At 41.0% G+C, this 18,811-nt stretch overlaps 1 protein-coding gene and 1 long non-coding RNA gene across 3 annotated transcripts in view; one reads left to right on the forward strand and one right to left on the reverse strand.

Annotated features, from left to right (window-relative positions):
- LOC134476975 (uncharacterized) overlaps positions 1 to 13,016 on the forward strand; it is a 30,103-nt gene extending 17,087 nt beyond the window's left edge. Inside the window, exon 2 of the long non-coding RNA XR_010048838.1 lies at positions 603 to 13,016. This is a non-coding gene — a long non-coding RNA (uncharacterized LOC134476975). The remainder of the gene's footprint in view (positions 1 to 602) is intronic.
- The window catches only part of Tmco1 (transmembrane and coiled-coil domains 1), a 47,122-nt gene continuing 41,179 nt past the window's right edge, over positions 12,869 to 18,811 (reverse strand). For both annotated transcript variants that reach the window (XM_063253594.1, XM_003468665.5), the window contains one exon: positions 12,869 to 13,402. In XM_063253594.1, the coding sequence (XP_063109664.1) occupies positions 13,177 to 13,402 (226 nt within the window). In that variant the 3' untranslated portion in view covers positions 12,869 to 13,176. The remainder of the gene's footprint in view (positions 13,403 to 18,811) is intronic.

Consider the following 18,811-nt stretch of genomic DNA (forward strand, 5'->3'; position numbering starts at 1 on the left):
AGTGCAGAGCTAACAGATAAGCACTACATGCCTATAGATTTATTTTTTGAGGCAAGGTCTCACTACATCACCATGTGACCCAGGCTGGGCTAAAACTTGTGATTGCCTCAGTCTCTCAAGAGTGCTGAGATTAAAGCATGCACCACCTCCTCTACCTTCTAGTTATAAGGTTTCTGAGCACAGATTCCTACCCTACTCACTTTCATAGTGCAGGTCCTGTTAAATGTGCTGGGTGCGATTATATCCTAATACCAGTGCCAGGGTCTTAGAACTTTCTGGACTTCTAAGAATTATATTTCAGCATATGTGAGGAAAGAAGTCATATTCTCAACTAATGGTTTTCTAGAAAGTTAATTTTTCTTGATTTTTTTTCTCACTCAGTTATCCATTAATAATAAAGTCTTAGTTGCGAGTTTGAGACCAGCCTGGGCTACAAAATGAGTTCAAGGCCAGCCTGAACTGCATAGCAAGACCCCGTCTCAAAAAAAAAAAGACAAATAATAATAATAATAAAGTCTTAGATTAAATCTGCCATGTTTTTGTTATTGTTTTGAGATAGTCTACATAGTCTAGGAAAGCCTCAAATTTTTTTTTTTTCCTAGAAGTCACCAACAGGGAGAAAGCCTCAAATTTATACTCCTCCTGCCTCAGCTTCTCAACTGAGAACTGAACTACAGGTGAGTGCAATCACACCCAGTTTTAGTCCACCACATCTAATTAGAAGTATTCTGTCAAGTTGTCCAGCAGAATTTCTTTTTTCCTTCTTTGGGGATTTTTTGGTTTTGTTTTTTGTTTTTTCCTTGAAATAGTGTCTTAATATGTTGCCCAGGCTAGTCTTAAACTCACGAGTTCAAGCAGTTCTCCTGACTCAGCCTCTCTGGTAGCTGGGACTATAATTTCTACAACCGGCTAATCACTTTCTCTCCCTGTCCTGGGAGTTGAAATCATGTCCTCATCCATAGAGGTAAGTGTGCTACTTCTGAGTTACATCTCCAGGTGCGCTCTCTCTCTCTCTCTCTCTCTCTCTCTCTCTCTCTCTCTCTCTCTCACATCCTGTACAGCATATATCTTGCTTCTTTTTCCTCCATCCCCTCCTTCAGCCCCTCTTTCCCCCCTTATTTACAAAAGCTTTGTTTCCATTCTGTGCTTTTTTTCTTGTCCCTTCTTTCCTTTCCCCCACTCCCTCCCTTGTTCCCCTTCTCATTAGAACATTTTCTTCTCATTTCCCAATATCTATGATACATTTTGGTCCTTATTTACACTTTGTTTCTCACACCAGAGAAACCATGTGGTATTCACACGTGTGTGTCTGATTTATTTCACTTAAGATTTTTTTATTTTTATTTTTTAATACCGGGGATTGAACTCACAACTGTGCACTTGCAAGGCAGGCGCTTACGCCACTGAGCTAACTCCCCAGCCCCATTTCACTTAAGATTATGGTCTCAAGGTGCCTCCATTTAGCTACAGATGTCTCAGACTTGTAATTCCTTTGAGACAGTGTCTTGCTGTGTTGCCCAGCCTGGCCCCAAGTTTGTGATCCTCTTACTGCAGTCTCCTGAACAGCTAGGATCATAAGTGTGTGCTATCACATCCACCAAATTACCTAATTAAATTGCAAAGAACTCTTAAGTCTCTCTCTCTAAAATAGTTTCTTGTTTCAAACCACCTGGCACAACTAGGGCTTAGTGGTTAGCAGAATTAATGGATTATGAATTTTTTTCTTAAAAAATGAAATAGAATAAAACATTCAAATGTGTATGAGATGACTATTTCATGAAACTTCTATATACCGACTGCAGTAACATGCATTCCCTTGTCCTGGACTGTGGTCAGAAAGTTTGAAAAGCTGGGTGTGGAGGCTCACTGCTGTCATTTCAGCACTCTGGGAAGCTGAGGCAGGTGGATGGCAAGTTTGACTCCTCTCTGGGCAACTCAGTAAAACCCAGTTTCAAAACAAAAACTAAAAGGCTGGGGATGTAGCTCACTGTGAAAACCTTGGGTTCAATTCCCAGTACTTAAAAAACAAAGCCCTGCAGTATTTCCCCACCTCAAAAATGTAAATTTTTTTCTAGAATGCAACAATCTGTCACAAAACCAAGCATGTTTCAGGTTTGTGTCAACATTCTTGACATGATATCCATTTGAGATCAAACTGACTCTTCAGCAAATGGTTGGAATAACTATAAACCTAAAAATCACTTGTGTGTAAAAAAGAACTTTGATTATATTGTAGACTTTCTTAAAAAGCAGATGAATGTGGGCTTCTGGATTACAAATTATGCTTAGCTTCCATCTGCAAGGCAGCCCTTTAAAATAGCATTCCTTAGTAGGTTTTTGTTTATCCTTTTCTTTGCCTCTCTGTTGACAGCTGAATAAATTTAAAATTTCTTCTAAGACTCACAAAGTCTTCTTTATATAAACTATTTAGAGGGTGATAGAGGAATGAGGAAATGTTTTTTAAAAACAAAATTGGGACAACTGATAGTCATTTCAGTGATCCTCTTTGCAGACCTTGACTTGTCTTACACAAGGACACATGCATGTGAGCTAACAGGTCCCCAAGGCAGTCAAGCTCAGCCGCTTTCCGCTGCGGCCCAATGAATTCAACACTCCTCAGTGTGGGAGGACCAAGAGCTTGGTCCCTGATACTAAAAAGGATCTGGTTCTACCACCAACTAGCGTGTGACTTTGGATAAATCACTTAAAACCTCTCCACCTAGGGCCGGGTATTTAGCTCAGCGGCATAAGTACCTGCTTGGCAAATGTGAGGTCACGAGTTCAATCCCTGGTAAGCCTCTCCACCTGACCTGGCATCCATGACATGGGAATAAAAAGATACCTAGCTCCTTCCAAAGTACTGCTGTGTTTAAAGATTAGTGCTTTTACTATGCCAGGCATGATATCAGTTATCTATATAACCCATCAAAACTGCTATGAAGTAAAGCTGGATGCAGTGGCACATATTTGTAACCTTCTACGGGAGGATCACAAGTTTGAGGCCAGCCTGGGCAATCAGTGAAATCCTGTGTCAAAGTGAAAAAACGAGGTTACCCGGGTGTGGTGGTTCACGCCTGTAATCCCAGCACTCAGGAGGCTGAGGCAGGAGAACCACTGCGAGTTCAGACCAGCCTGGGCTACAAAGCAAGCTCAAGGCCAGCCTGAACTGCACAGCAAGACCCCATCTCAAAAAAAAAAAAAGGAATAGGGATGGCAGTCAGTTATGGTGCAAACTACAGTACTGTGAAAGAAGGAGGAAGGAAGGAAGGAGAGACAGACAGAGGGAGGGTACAGAGAGAGACAGACAGAAAGAAAGGAGCCTTTATGAAGTAAAAGCCTATGTATCTGATGTGACTTGTGACTAAATTAATCTGATGGTTGACCTAAAGTTAATTACATGGTAGAACTATGAAAAATAATGCACACTTTAGACACATTTACCTTAACTCAAAACACAAAAATATATAAGCATTCACTTTTGATGTAAGACCAAGTCTTTTTGCTTGAGGATGAGTCTATTGGTTGGAGTCTCATTTTTTTCTGCATAAATCCAACTCAGAATGTATCACTATTGATTCTAATTTTGGTTTCTGTGAAATGCACATGAGCTAAATACAAACAGGATATGACTGCTGAATCTCTCAAAGGCTTTTGTTACTTTTTAAGTCTCTGCTGTATCATCCACATGCAAACGAACAGTGATTATTTTTAACAGCTTGTCTTACTAGGTCATTCCAAACCAAGTTAGTCTTCATAGGGGCAATCTTCACTTTGTAACTCATATCTCATTAACTTATATAATTATTTAATTAAAATAACAAGTAAAAAATTCTGTTGTACCATCCCCTCCTAGAAACTGAGGTGCCATGAATATGACCCTTATGTGTACCTAAAATGTACCAATAAATTTAATAATAAAAAGAAACTGAGGTGCATAAACAATGTCAAGTGTTGGGTGTGGCCAGGTATGATGGTGCATGCCTGTAACCCCAGCTCTAGGGAGGCCAAGGCAGGACTGCTGAGTTCAAGGCAAACCTGGGCCAGACACAGGAAGAGCCTGCTGGGGAGGCAAGTGCGAGGGAATTAAAGGGACAGCTACGAGGACTGACTTGGGGTGAGGCAGCAGTGGTAACACACCACAAGGACCCACAAGGTCCCTTGTCAGCCAGAAAGTGTGGGAAAACGGGTTACTGTCCTTCCACGCAGTGTTCCTGCTACCCCGACCAGTTTGAAACTACAAGAGGCTGTTCTGGTGTATTCTGTGCAGCTGTCTTCCCACCCATTATTGGGCTGAGGACTGGGATTATACCATAAAAGTGAGTAGGGAGTGGCTGGTGTCCATCTCTGAGTACACTGAACATATTTCCAGTGACTAACCTAGAAACCCATTAAAACACTATATAAAGTACAATTAAAAAGGAATCTCTGAAAGTTAAACCTAAAAACCAAAGAAATCCCTGGGTATGGTAGTGCACACTTACAACCCCGGCTCTTGAGAAATTGAAACAGGAGGATCTCTGAGTTCCCAGCCAGCCTGCGCTACATACTGAGTTCAAGGTCTGGGGTATATAGAGTTTAAGGCCACCCCGAAAACAAAACAAAAAATAAAATAAAAATAAACCGAACTGCAAATTTTGCAAAAAGGGACTAGCCAACAGGTTGTTATGGCTCCTGCCCTAAAGCTTCCTGCAGTCACAGGTGGGGCTTTCTGGAGGTGGCTGCACAAGTTGATGCTGGGATCAATGGTATGTGCCTACTAAATCAATCTACTGACTGGCTTGGCTTAGTTCTGGTGTGGATTGCGGGAAGGCTCACGCTGCTGTGAGTGCTACCACCCTAAGAGCAGGCAGCCTGGCCGTAGGGAACAGAAAGGGGGTTACTGGGGCTGCTTGTTCTCTGCTGCCTTCCTGCTTTCTGCCCACTGTCAACACTTTCTCCTCTGCCATGCCCCTCTGCAAGGTGACCCTGCCTTGGAGCCAGATGATGATGAACTAAAACCTTCCCTCCTTTAACTTCAAGCGTTGGGTATTTTGTCTCAGCAACAAGAAAAGTAACTAAATGTGGGCACATCATCTGCAAGATCTGACCTGAGAGCTGGACATGATGGCACAGGGCTGTAATACCAGCTACTCAGGACACTGAGGTAGAAAGACAATAAATTCAAGCCCTGCTCGGGCAACTTAATGAAACCTTGTCTCAAAATGAAAAGCAAAAAGGCCTGGACATGTAGCTCAGTGGTAAAGTGCTTGCCTAGTAGGCATGAGGCCCTGGGTTCAACCCCCAGTACCATGAAACAAACCATCACAACACTGAGTGGATCCCATACAGCAGCATCTGGGCTGGCTGGGAATACGTGAGATGCAGGTTCTCAGGCGCCAGAGCAGACCTACAGATCAGAGACTCTGGGTGAGGCCTCACAGTAGGTGCCACTCTCCAGGGCACCTTGATGTAAAAGTGAAAGCCACTACAGTAGATGTGGAGGTGGCAGAAGCACAACCATTCCCTGTAACATGGGTGAATCAACTGGCTTTTGCTGTCCTAAAGTAACTGTCAAACACTTTGATATCGATAGGCAAATTATGATATCAATGAATTACTATTGTCAATTTTTGCAGGTATAACAATGGTATTTAGTTTTGGTTTGTTTAATTATATCCTTTTTTTTTTTTTTTTTTTTTTTTTGGCTTTTTCCATTTTATTGGTACCGGGGATTGAACTCACGCCTGCCTTGCAAGCGCTTATGCCGCTGAGCTAAATCCCCATCCCCTAATTATATATAGTTAAAATTTCTGAACTATTTATAGATAAAATTATATGATGCTTGGAATTTGCTTTACAGTTTAAAAAAGGATAAGTTGGGCATGGTAGTGCGTGCCTATAATCCCATGCACTCTGGGAGGCTGAGTCAGGAGGGTTGAAAGTCTGAGCCTAGCCAGATAATTTAGCAACTTTAGTTAGACCCAGTCTTGATATAAAAAATTTTAAAAGCTGGGATATATCCTAGTGGTAAGGCCACAGTATCAATCTCCAGTATCACTAACCAAACAAATAGAAAGTTAGAAAGCAACAGAAGTACAGATGATGCAATATTGAACATGACTTAAAAATCCAGAAGCTGGTAAGCTGGGGGTTTAGCTCAGTGGCATAAGACTGACTGGCAAGTGCAAGGTCAAGAGTTTGATCCCCAGTACCATTAAAAAAAAATTTCCAGAAACTGGATGATTTACACTATGTGTTATCCTAACCTATCCTATTCTCTTTCCTTTCTCCTCTCCCCTGTCCCCTGCCCCCTGTCCTCTCTTCTCTCTCTCTGACTAGAATTCAGGGCTTTGGGCATCCTAGGCAACCACTCTACCACTAAGCTGTGCCCCAACCCTTAGATATTTGTTTTAACTTTAGTGTATTTTGGGGATTTTTCTCTTTCCAAAAAAAGTATTAAAAACCCAAAACAAAAATAAATTAAAAGGTTGTGAGTTAAGTGGAATTAATTACAAAAAGGGAAAAAGTATATAATAATTTTATTTCAAGCACAGTATTGAGATACACAAAGTAAGTGTGAATTTTTTTTTTTTCAAAAAGCCTACAGTAAACTTGGCATGGTGGTACATACCTGTCATCCCAGGACTTGGGAAGCTGAAGCAAGAGGATCACAAATTTGAGGTCTGCCTGAACTACACAGCACAGCTCTGTCACAAAAGATCAAGGCATGAAAACCTTCAATATACTAACATGGAACAAAATGCTTTTTAAAACTATTTTTCTCTGGTATTGAGCCCTGGAAGTGCTGAACTACATCCCTTTTTGAGACAGGGTTTTGGTAAGGTACCCAGGGTAGCCTTGAACTAAGTAGCTGGGACTGCAGGCATGTCATGGTGACTGGTAGCATTTGTGGCAGATATAGGGGGCCTGGCTGTCAAATCTCTGAGTGGCTCTTGACAATTCTCTGATGCTGTTTTAACTCCCTGATCCCTCTGAAATGGATGACTTTCCTGGGAAACGAGGGGACCACGGTCCTGTCAAAGGCGTCTGAGTATCTACACACATTAGCTGCCAGGTTTTTTGTTGTTTTTTGAGATATGATCTTGGTATGTAGTTTAAGCTGGTCTTAAACTTGTGGTGATCCCCTGCTTTAGCCTCCCAAGTGCTGGGATTCCCAGCCTGCAGTGTGCACAGCTTCCAATTTTCAAATTAGCCTAGCTTCTGAAATCTAATCTGTTAACAAATTCAGGTTTACTTGCATTTAATCTGCATTTTTAAGTTTACTACCTTAGCAAATTATGAGTGCAACCTAAGCAGCCTTACAGAGACGCTAACAATGGCTGGAGGTTTTTCTTTCCAGCAGTGCACCACCTCCTGTTACCTAGGAGAGTAGTCAGACAGCTGTAGGGAGGCCTCTGGCCTGAAATGTCCTCTGCACAGTACATCATCATCTAGAGCGCCACCAAACGACTGGTCTTGAGACTTTTTCAGGCGAGCTGTTTAAGAAGACTGCCTGAGGGGCTGGGGATTTAGCTCAGTGGCATAAGTGCCTGCCTTGCAAGCAGGCAGTTGTGAGTTCGATGCCCGGTACCGATAAAAACGAAAAAAGACCCCCCAAAAAAGAGAAAACTGCCTGAGTCTGCAGTGGGCCCTCGGATCTCCTTGAATGGCATCCTGTGAATGCCAGCTTTATTCCTCTGTAATGTGCCCTTGTGGTAGTGGTTTTAAGAATACAGAAAGCAGATGGCATTTCTGCTTTTTCCTCTCCCTTTACCGCCTCCCTTTTCCTCTTTTTACCATGGAAATATAACTTCTACACAGAAGCCTGATCCATTGGAAACTTTCAGAAGACTCCAGCTTCAAAGCCTGGGGGTGCAGGTGGTAGAGTGGACTATGAGCTCACTTTACAAAGATGGATGCAGAGTTCCGGAGAACATGGCGGGTAGATAACAGCAGCTATAGAGGCTCTCTGAGATAGCCAGCTTAGAATCCAGGAATGGTGCAGTGTGAGGAGTCCTAAGCAAGGGGAGATATACCCTGCCGACCTAGGAACGAACTAAGCTGAGAGAAACCAACTGGAAATGCAATCCGGGTGCTACAACCGGAACAGATAAAATCTCAGTGCTGAAGCTGGAACCTGCGCCTCTGGAAGCTGCGATTTGAATTTCCTGCTGCCGCAGCTGCGACTGAATCAGCACAGCAGGGAGAGAGATGCGCGAAAGCTCTGAGAGTGGGAATCAGCGAACAGAGTTGAGAGAGGGACTGGCAGGGAGCCCTGCATCAACCTGTGGTGAGTCACAGGAACGGGGACCCTTCCATAGACTAGGAGGCTCCAATGTCCCAGAGGACATTCTGGGACCTGGCAGACTAGATGGAACGGGGCACTGCAGTGACTTTAGTCACATATTCCCCTCTCAAGTGGGATTGGTGGGGAGCGCTCAGCCTAGGTGACGCTGCAGACGAAGACCCAGTAGGTGAGCCCAAACTAGGTCTCAGCACTTGGCGGTGCACCCTAGCAGTGAAGCCTTCAGTAGGTTGACCTGGTGGGGCAGGCCCAGTAGAGGCTGCCCAGGTCTGTGTCTCCCTAGTACATTGCAGTGGGCGAGAACAACTAGCCAGCGCAATTCAAACAAACTGTAACAGACAAAGAGAAAAAAAACTGGGCCTCCTATATTCACTTGTATGGAAGGAATAAAAAGTATGGGAAGAGGAAGCAACCAGAAAGGGTCCTCGGCCCCCAATCCTGAGAACACTGATCCAGGAAAGGTAAATGCAAAGGAGAATGAGGACAGAAAACATGCAATATCAGACACGGCACCAATAGACATAAAGCGATATCTCCGGAGCCTCATAGATGAGTTCAAAAGTGAAGTATTTAACAAAATAAAGCAAGATATAAGTAGAATAGTTAGAGAAATGCTAAGCACCACCCAACAAAAAACAGATGGTGGAATGGAAGAACAGAAAAAAAGGGGAGAATTGTTTAATGGAGAAAATAGAGAAAACATAGAATATGTGAAGCAGGTTCAAAGAGATTACCAGGAAACTAAAAACTCTATTGAAAGCTGGCATAACAGCTTGAAAGAAACTAAGGATAGATTATCTGACCTGGAGGACAGATTTGTAATTGGGAGCATGAAATGAAAAACTTCTTAAAAATAACAAGGAAACAAACAGCAATAATACAGACGCTAGAAGATGATAAGAGGATCTATAACTTAAGAATTAAGAATGTAAAAGAAGTAAGGACACAAACAAATTAACTACAAAGGCTATTCACAGAAATAATCCAGGAGAATTTCCCTAATTTAGCAAAAGGTAAAGATACTCAGTTGTATGAAGCATATAGGACCCCAGCCACCTACAACCCAAACAGAGCTACACCCAGGCATATAATAATCAAAATTCCAGAAATCCAATATAAGAACAGAATATTAAAAGCTGTCAGAGACAAGAAGCAGATCACTTACAAGGGAACACCCATCAGAATTACAGCAGACTTCTCGGCACAAACCATCAAATCACAAAGAGTGTGGAGGGGAAATAATTCAAGCTTCGAAAGATAATAACCTCCAGCCAAGATTGATATATCCTGCACAACTGTCCCTAGAAATTGATGGAAAAACAAGGTGCTTCTAGGATAAAGAGGAACTAGGGGAATTTGCAACCAACAATTCAACTCTACAGAGAATACTGTAGGACATTCTAGAAAAAGAAAAATACCAAGATTCCAGAAACAGTGGCAGAGAGGCCACAATGAATGGAGCAGAAAGCGAAATGAAGAAGACAAACTGACAAGTAATGACAGAAAAAGAACTCAACAGAAATGAGGCAGAGAAGTTTGGATAGTAGGAACAGCTATTTTGGAGAAAACAAAACATCATAATAGCTAGTGCTGATTAATATCATTTTGTTTTGAACTCCCATCAAGCTTTTGTTCTTCTGTCTCCATCGGTCTTAACATGTTGTATCTAATTGGATTTTATTATACATGATAATATAAACAAAACTTTTATAGACAAGGAGATTATACAGAAACCATTGTTCATTTTCTGTTAGTTGATTCTAAATACCCTGTAATACTGTCATTCTCTTGAATGGTTTTACATTGTCTTGATATGTTTGATGCTACAGTATATGAATCTATACTCAAAGATTTCAAGGAAAGAGACACTATGGCAACTATTTTTATGTCGGGATATCTTGTGGTGAAACACTGTTTTGCTTAAATGGTTATGTTTTGACCTGTGCTGTTTTGTTGTTGCTTTTATCTCAATCTCCTTTTTTATTACTTTTTTATTATCTTTTTAATTAAGGGAAAATAAAAAATAGCAGTAACCCCCATAGTAACCCACTTTCATTTCCTATTAACTTGATTTGAAACCCTGTATTGCTCTCACCATCTTGTTTTGACTGATTTTCCTCTATTCTGTTTTGCTTGATAGTACCAAGTTCGAGAGCATAGGCAACAACTCTGAAGATAGTAAGATTCATTATGACGCCCATTCTGATTTGACTATTATCTTCTTTTGAAGTCCTATAATGTCTCCATGTTTTGGTTTTATTGGTTTTGTTCTTTACTATTTTGTTCAATTTTATTATAACTGATGATATAGGCAATTCTTTTTAAGATAGCAAGAGGCATTATGGTAACCATTGTTGATCACCTTGTATTTTTTTTTTATTCCCCACCCTTGTATTTTGTTTTTACAGTATGTATTATGTCCGTCCTTTTGATTTGACTTTGTTTTGTTATGTCACACTTGGTTTTATTCTCTTCAAAAAAAGTAATAAGAACTGTGGGAGTACTAAGACCCAAAATGTGTAATTGTCATTGTACAGGAGAGGAAAAGAAAGTGCTCTAACGGATATAACTGCATGTATATTTAAGTGTGTACGACAGATAACCTTATTACTGAGTTTTGTTGGATCATTGAACAGAACTGTTTGCAGTCTCACTGTTTGAATATCCACTTTATATGCTTTAATTTTGTAACTTGAACAACTATTTCTAAGATGACAATATGTAATGTTGACTAGTGATTTCCTACTGTTTATTTTTTCTGAAATTCTGTATAACTTGTACCCTTTTTCTGTTTTTTTTTTTTTTCTTTTTCTCATTAAAAAAAAAAAAGAAAGAAAGAAACAAAGATGGATGCAGAACTCTAAGGGTGGGCCCTGTTCTTTTTCTGCTGTATTTTAGATTCCCATGGTCATTGTCATTGTCATGAGCAGCATTTACTCATTATTGGTCTTTTAGTGACATGAAGGAAAGATCATTAAGAAGACACAAGTCATCATCAGCTATTATCAGTCATCCTTCTGATAAAAGTAACCTCAAAATAGATTTTTTTTCCTTCTTTGGCATAAAGTCCAGGCTGGCCTCAAACTTGATGTACTGTCCCAGCTGGAGTCAAATATGTGATCCTCTTGCCTCGGTCTCCCGAGGGCCGAGATTATAGGTATAAATGAGCTACCACACCTTCAACTCCTCCTACATCTTCGCCTGTGTTGGCTGCTTAAAAAGAAAAAATGCAACTTAAGTGAGCTCCATCTAGCTATGAGATAAGGGAAGAGGACAGGAAGCAAAACACTGCGTACCTATAATGTAAGAGATTAGGAGCCATAACCACAGGGCCTCACATGCTGTGGTCAAATGCTGATCGTACTGCCCCCTAGCTGCTACACTAAGCAAGTGACATTAGCTCTCCCGCCTCATATTGCTCACCTGTGAAATGAGGGTAAAATTGGAAACTGCCTTATAAGGTTGCCTTAGGATATTCCATAAATAATCCATAAAATGGTTGAATTTATCCATTGGGTATTTTATCAATTCCTGTGGTAACCTTAGATAAGTTCCTTGCATCCTATACTTCCCCTTTAGGAGGGTCTTCTGTCCCTTAAATGTGTCACCTCTAATTCTGTATGTGTGAAAATGTCTTCACTTGCCCTGAGTCTCACTGTTTGGCTGTGCCCAGTCTAAGATGCTGTTTTGCCCTCGGCACTCTGAAGATACCGCCCACACTTCTGGACTCCATGGCTGCTGCCACTGGCTCACCAGCTATGACTTCAGCTGTGCATGGTGGCACACTCCTGTAATGCCAGCAGTTGGGAGACTGAGGTACAAGGACTGCTATGAGTTCAAGGCCAGTCGGGCTACAAATTAAATTCACGGCCAACTTAAACTGCATAATGAGACCCTGCCTGCAAAACGCCAGTTATGACTTTGTGGATGATGTGTTCTTTTTTTCCTCACTGACATAATTCTCGTATCAAAGGAGACTAGTGGTGAATGTATATATTTACCTAGAGCTCCTATCTAGAGACCGTGCTTACAGGACAGGTGTAGGAGCACCCTCTGATGAATCCAGCAGACAGTGACAGATTAGGCAAGGTGAAGAAACCTGCTCAGGAGCCTCATTTTTTCCTCCCTTTGGAGACAGGGTCTCCAGGGTCCAGACTGGCCTTGAGTTAATTGTGTAGCCCAGGCTGGCCTCAAAGTCCTGGCAATCCACCTGCCTCCGCCTCTTGAGTGCTGGAATTACAGTATGCACCACCACACCTGGGAGCAGCCTCTTTTTTTTTTTTTTTTTTGGTACAGGGAATCAAATCTAGGACCTCAAGCTTACGAGGCAGGTACTGTGCCACTGGGCTATATCCCCCAGCTGAGAGCCTCATTTTTAAACTCCTATGGATCATCACTTTCTTTTCCAGTCTTGCTTTCTAGTTCCTACAGTAGGGCAAGTCCATATTCTGAGCATATGAGGCAAATATGATAAAATAGTGCTTGAAAAGCTTTTAACTCCTATGCATCAATGCTTATCCTTATGTTACTAAAAACTCATCTAAAAGTACGCAAAACAAAATACATCTCTCCTTATAGACAAAATGGCTAAAAATTTGGCTTCTTTATTGATGTTAAGTGACTTGGCTTTAAAAACTCCACAAACAGTTCCAATTAAGCTTAGTTACACAGACTGAATTTTTCTCCTGGCTCTCCAGAGATCACAGAGTCCGCTTCCACAGCAGCTGGCAAATACAACCTTGAGAGTCGCTCCCAGAGAAAATACTTACAGAAGCAAAGCAAGAAAGATATTTGGTTTTCATTACATAAAAATCACCTGAACTTAACTAATCAGTGTACTAATTTTAAAAAAATTACCTGTGACCAAAAGCACTATTCTGTTAGTTAGGCACCTAATCTAAAAAGTTGAAAAACAATTCAAAACAAGATGGTGGCCCTATAGCTCCTGCTATAAAACAGTTGCCAGTCTGACATGAGTGTCTAAAAAGAATAACAGGAATTAATGGGTTCTGCTTAACTTCAAGAGAACTTTCCAGAAGGAGGTGGAGGGCCAAGAAATCCACCTGCCTGCTTGGTGGCAGCTCGTGAAGGGGCAAGGCCAAGAATCTTCTGGATATTCTGTGAAGAAAACAGTAAAAATTGAGTTTGAATATGATCTATAGAGGTATTTTTATATAGCTCTTAGGCAAGGAGAATGCATGCAAATTAAAAAACACTGTTATAATCTACAGTAAGACTGTCACTGTGTTATTTTTAAAAAGGTCTATGGTGGGATGAAGATCACAGGAGAGCACAAGTCTTCTTTACCTGATGGGCCTTAACCAAAGCTTTTTTTGTTTTGTTTTTATTTTTGAACAAGGTCTCACTTTGTAATACAGGCGACTTGAACTCATAACCTAAAGGCTGGGATTACAGGCATGTGCCACCAAATTCAGCTACTTTTTATGTCTGTGATGCTGGAGTTGAACCCAGGACCTTGCACATGCTAGACAAGTGCTCCAAACCTAGCTGTACTCCCAGCCTCCAGATAATCTTTCACTTTTATTGCAAAGTATATAAAGTATATTCATAGTTATTTCTTGTTAGTAGGGCCTTTTCTTTGATTACACATCTGCATAGATTTAGGCATTATTGTACTGTATATAATTTTGTTTCAATTCATTTAAAGTGGTGAAAGACTCAAAAGACTTGTAAAGCAATAGAAGTTCAGGATTTCATAGATGTTTTGTTTTCTTTTTGAAACAGGGACTTACTGTGTAGTTTAGGCTGGCGTTGAACTCGCTATGTAGCCTCCAACTCATGACAATCCTCTTGCCTTATCCACCCGAGTGCTGAGATTGCTACCACATCTTGCCTGAAAATTTTCTTTCTCTCTCTCTCTCTCTTTCATTCTTTCTTTCAAGACAGAGTTTTGCTATACAGTTCAGGCTGCCCTTGAACTCACGCTGACCCTCCTGCCTTAGCCTCTGGAGTGCTGGGTTTCCAGGGATGTACCACCATGCACAGCTTTTCATAGACAGATTTTTAACACCCTTCCTCACACACTATTTCTTTACCTCATCTGTATGCCCTCTCCTTCACTGGGATTGAACCCCAGGGTCATCACACTGAGCTACATCCCCAGCCTGCTTCTGTTTTAATCTGAGACAAGGTCTTGATTCGTCACTAAATCATTCAGCCTGGGCTCGATCTTTTGACCACACCTGGCTCTACCCAAATTATTATCTAATCTGAATACATGTATTTTTAGAAAGTCGTCTTTCAGTTAAATTAGTTTTCCAAAACTTAGTTCTCACAGAAACAATTTTTATAATGTTATTTCACTGGTTAATATAACATTTAATTAAATCATATAAATACAATAACAAGAAAACTGTATAAATAGGTTTTGGATAAACACAACTGACTTTCGGAAGGCAATGACTCAACCAGTAGGAGCAGACAGCGTAGGTGTACTAACGAGCTCTCGTGACCGGACAGCGGGTCCACTGGAGGCACTGTAAAGCGGCCATGGGGGCTGCCAGTGTGCAAAGGTTAAGTACAGGCCAGATGTTAAAAGTTTATACCACAGTTCAGAAGAAAAACCTCAAGAGATCTTCTGATTACTCTTGTTCAAATCTTTTGCTTTATATTTATGAAAACTAAAGTTGAAAAGATGTGACTTGTCCAAATTCACAAAGCTAAAGGAAGACTGGAAGTAGAACTTAATCGACCATGTGTGGATCCTTCATCTAGTGGGTCTTCTTCCCTAGTACCCTCCACACTGAAGTTCTAGCCTGCAGGACACACCGCATCCTATGATAACAAAGTTCACACGCACTGAGCTACTCACCCAACAGTTACTAAGTGCTCGAGCACGGTGGCACATGCCCGTTATCCCAGCTCCCTGGGAGGCCAAGGCAGGAGGACCAAAAACAAAATACAAATTCAAGCTAAACAAGAAGGGCTGAAGATATAGTTCAATGTGCTGTCCCTGGGTTGCACCTCCAGTACAATAAAAAAAAAAGTTATTGAGGGCTAGGGATTTAGCTCAGCAGCGTAAGTGCCTGCCTTGCAGCACAGAATCATGAGTTCAGTCCCCAGTACACACACACACACACACACACACACACACGAAGTTATTGAGTACTGATTGGTTATAAGACATTTTGAGAAAATCCTTTTTTGGAAGTGCAGTATATGCTCCCTCTGTCCTTTGTCATGAGAAATGATGACTGCTATAGACAAGAGTATATGGATTTCTGAGTTAATATAATGGGATGTTCAAATATAAACAATTTGCTAACAACTCATTTAAATTTTATTTACAATGAAATAGTTCAACACATGTATTCTATAGTATTACTGCTTGTTCTTCAAGGAGAAATCTGACAATAGGTTAAGAAAAAACTCATGTGCTGGGGATCCAGCTCAATGGCGTAAGCACCTGCCTGGCAAGCGGGAGGTTGTGAATTTGATCCCCAGTACCCGCCCCAAATCAATCCAGATCTGTATTACTTTTTTTCTTCTTCTTTTTGACACAGGGTCTCACTATGCAGTTCAGGCTGGCCTTGAGCTCATTATGCAGTCCAGACTGGTCTCAAATTTGCAACCATCTTCCTGCCTGAGCCTCCTGAGTGCTGGGATTACAGGGTTGCACCACCATACCCAGCTTGTAATACTTTTATAATACAGCTTCGTGCCTACCTCTAATAATAAAATCAATAATCAAATCAAATAATATGATGCCCCCAATTTTCACTTTTTTTTACTTTAGTCGCCTACCTAAATATCTATAGTACATTTAGCACTATGCTGGACATTAGGGAAATGGCTCTAAGGATAAAATTTGAAGGAAGACATTACAGAGCACATCATGATAAACACACTCATCCAGTTAACAAATACAGTAACAAAGTCTAGACAAAATATACAATGCTCCTCGCTCAATTATTCTAGACAGGGCCAATTTAGTGAGTCCTGAACATTTTGGAGATGAGAAACTAGTTTAAATATCTCTGATTGCCTTTTAAAACACAGGCTTAAAGTAAGCGACTGGAAGCAAAACAGAGACATTCTGAAGGAACAGGACATGCAGGGGCAGGCCAGTGAGTGAAAGCCACTGCTCTCTACAGGGACAGCTTCAGCTGCCACAGAACCCCTAGCCGAGCTGAGCTGAGCTGAGCCTGCCAGCACAGCTGAGGCTCCGGGAAATCTGGGCAGGACATTTTGCTTTCCTTTTTGCTCTGGTCACAGACTTGGGAACTCTGAATTAAATGTGTCACTCTTATATTACTGGAGTATTTGTGTTTTAATATAAATGTTCTGCATTTACCGTACACAATCTCAACCTTTAATAAAATTCTAAACATTCTGTTTACATTCCCATAGGCTCACAAATGAAATACTGATTTTTTCCCCTTCTTCCCCTTCTTCTTTTCTTTTCTGGAATGTGTCTGAGAGTGTGTGTGTGTGTGTGTGTGTGTGTGTGTGTGTGTGTGTTTGAGACAGTACAGTCAGTCTCAAACTTGCAGCAATCCTCCTGCCCCAGCCTCCTGAGTGCTAGGAATTACAAGTGTAGGTCACCTACCCTTTTCTTAAAATAAAAATTTTCCTGTTAGTGAAATCATTTCCTCTAAAACACATGCAGGAACCAAGTGATGGAGTTTAGACATGGCTAGCCTAGGTAAAAAAGACTTTACTGTCTCTCCACAGAATAATAATACAGTTTTTGTGACAAAGAGTCTCACTACATAGTTCAGGCTGCCCTTAAACTCACTACACAACACAAGTTGGCCTTGAACTCCGAAGTAATCCTCCTGCTTCAGCCTCCCAAGTGCTGGGATTACAGGCATGCATCACCATGCCTAGCTCATCCTACATTTCTATGCATGTAAAAGTTTATAAATGGTTCTCAGGACTAGACCACAGTCCTTAGTTTCCCTGCTGTCAGAAGTTTCCGTAGAGGTTACAAGTCAGGAAGTGAACTAGCATAATTCAAACTACAGTTTTCCTCTATTAAACCGCCTCTCTGTAACAGATTTCTATTTTAGGAGTAAAAAAATCATGTAACAGCACTTTGAAAAATATTACAATTACAGTTATGGTGTGGTGTATGAATACACAACAAACAGAAATATTATATTAAATGAATAAACGTCTGTAACATATTCTTTCTATATGTAATAGAAATTCTGTATCATAACTGCACGAATACATATAAACCAGAACACAGAGAATGTACAACAATCACCAAGAATAAACTGTAAAGGGGCTGGGGCTGGGGCTCTGTGGTACAGCACCTGCCTGTGTGCGAGTCCCTGGGGTGAAACTCAGCCCCACAAAACAGGGAACAAAACCCTAATGCACACCATGGATTTGAGTAACAATAACGTGAGGACGTGTCAAGCATGCTCTTCAAGTGTAACCAACATACCACCGCTGCTGGGGGACACTGAGGACCAGCAGACAGGAAGGCAGGGACACACACAAGGAACCTCTCCAGTTACTATTTTGCTATGAACCTAACACTGACAAAATACATGTAAAGAATACAAGAAGGAAGGAGAAGGGGACAGAAAAAAGACTTAAGATATGTTATGTGCATGTAGGAACACTCCACGGTAAATGTGAACCAGCATGTACTGTAAACATAACACTACTAAAAAATTTTCTTTTACTAATAAAAATTTTAAGATTATTAAGAAAATATAGTCAATCAGTAGTTGTATTAATACTTAACTATACTCCTTTTCCTCCTGGCCTTTTCTAACTTTTTTTGAAATACTGCACTGCTCAACAGGATCATTAAGGGTTCACTAGCCCATGTGGTGGTGTACGCTTGCAATCCAGCTACTCAGGAGGCTGAGGCAGGGAGATACCAAGTTCAAGCCTAGCAATTTTGAGAGACCTTGTCTCAAAATAAAAAAGGGCTGAGAGTGTACCTTGGTGGTTAACAGTTACTGACTACTCACACTGTGTTCTAACCCTTTCTATATATACTATTTCATTCTCATTTAAATCTTCACAACAACTCAATGAAGTAGGTGTTAATACAATCCCTGCAAGAAGATAAGGAAAGATCCCAACTCCCGGCAGGAGTTCTGTACCACTAAGCACCTCCTCTGTAGCAGTTACTGTTGTGAGTACCATCATCTATGTATTCTTCTACATTAGCCAATAAACTTTACCTGACTGTTCTCCTGTAGTCCTTCAATTCTCCTCCTTGAGAATAATTTTTCAGGCCTTTCAAATTAACAAGGTTTAAAATACATGAAAAAATGCTAAACATCACTGGGTATTTGAGAGATGCAAATTCAAACAGTGCTGAGATTCCATCTCACTGCAGAAAGAATGGCTAGTATCAAGAATTCAACCAATAGCAAATGCTGCAAGGCTATGGGGAAAAAGGAACCCTTCTCCACTGTTAGTGCGAGTGTGTATAACCACCATGGAAGTCACTGTGGAAACTCCTTCAGGGTATCTTCCCAAAAGAAAAGCATCATACCAAAATAACATATACTATCTACACTTACAGAGGCACAATTT

The sequence above is a fragment of the Cavia porcellus genome, unplaced genomic scaffold (assembly GCF_034190915.1).
Source record: "Cavia porcellus strain 051 isolate PalLab524CR breed Dunkin Hartley unplaced genomic scaffold, mCavPor4.1 scaffold_7, whole genome shotgun sequence".
Classification (NCBI taxonomy): Eukaryota; Metazoa; Chordata; class Mammalia; order Rodentia; family Caviidae; genus Cavia; species Cavia porcellus.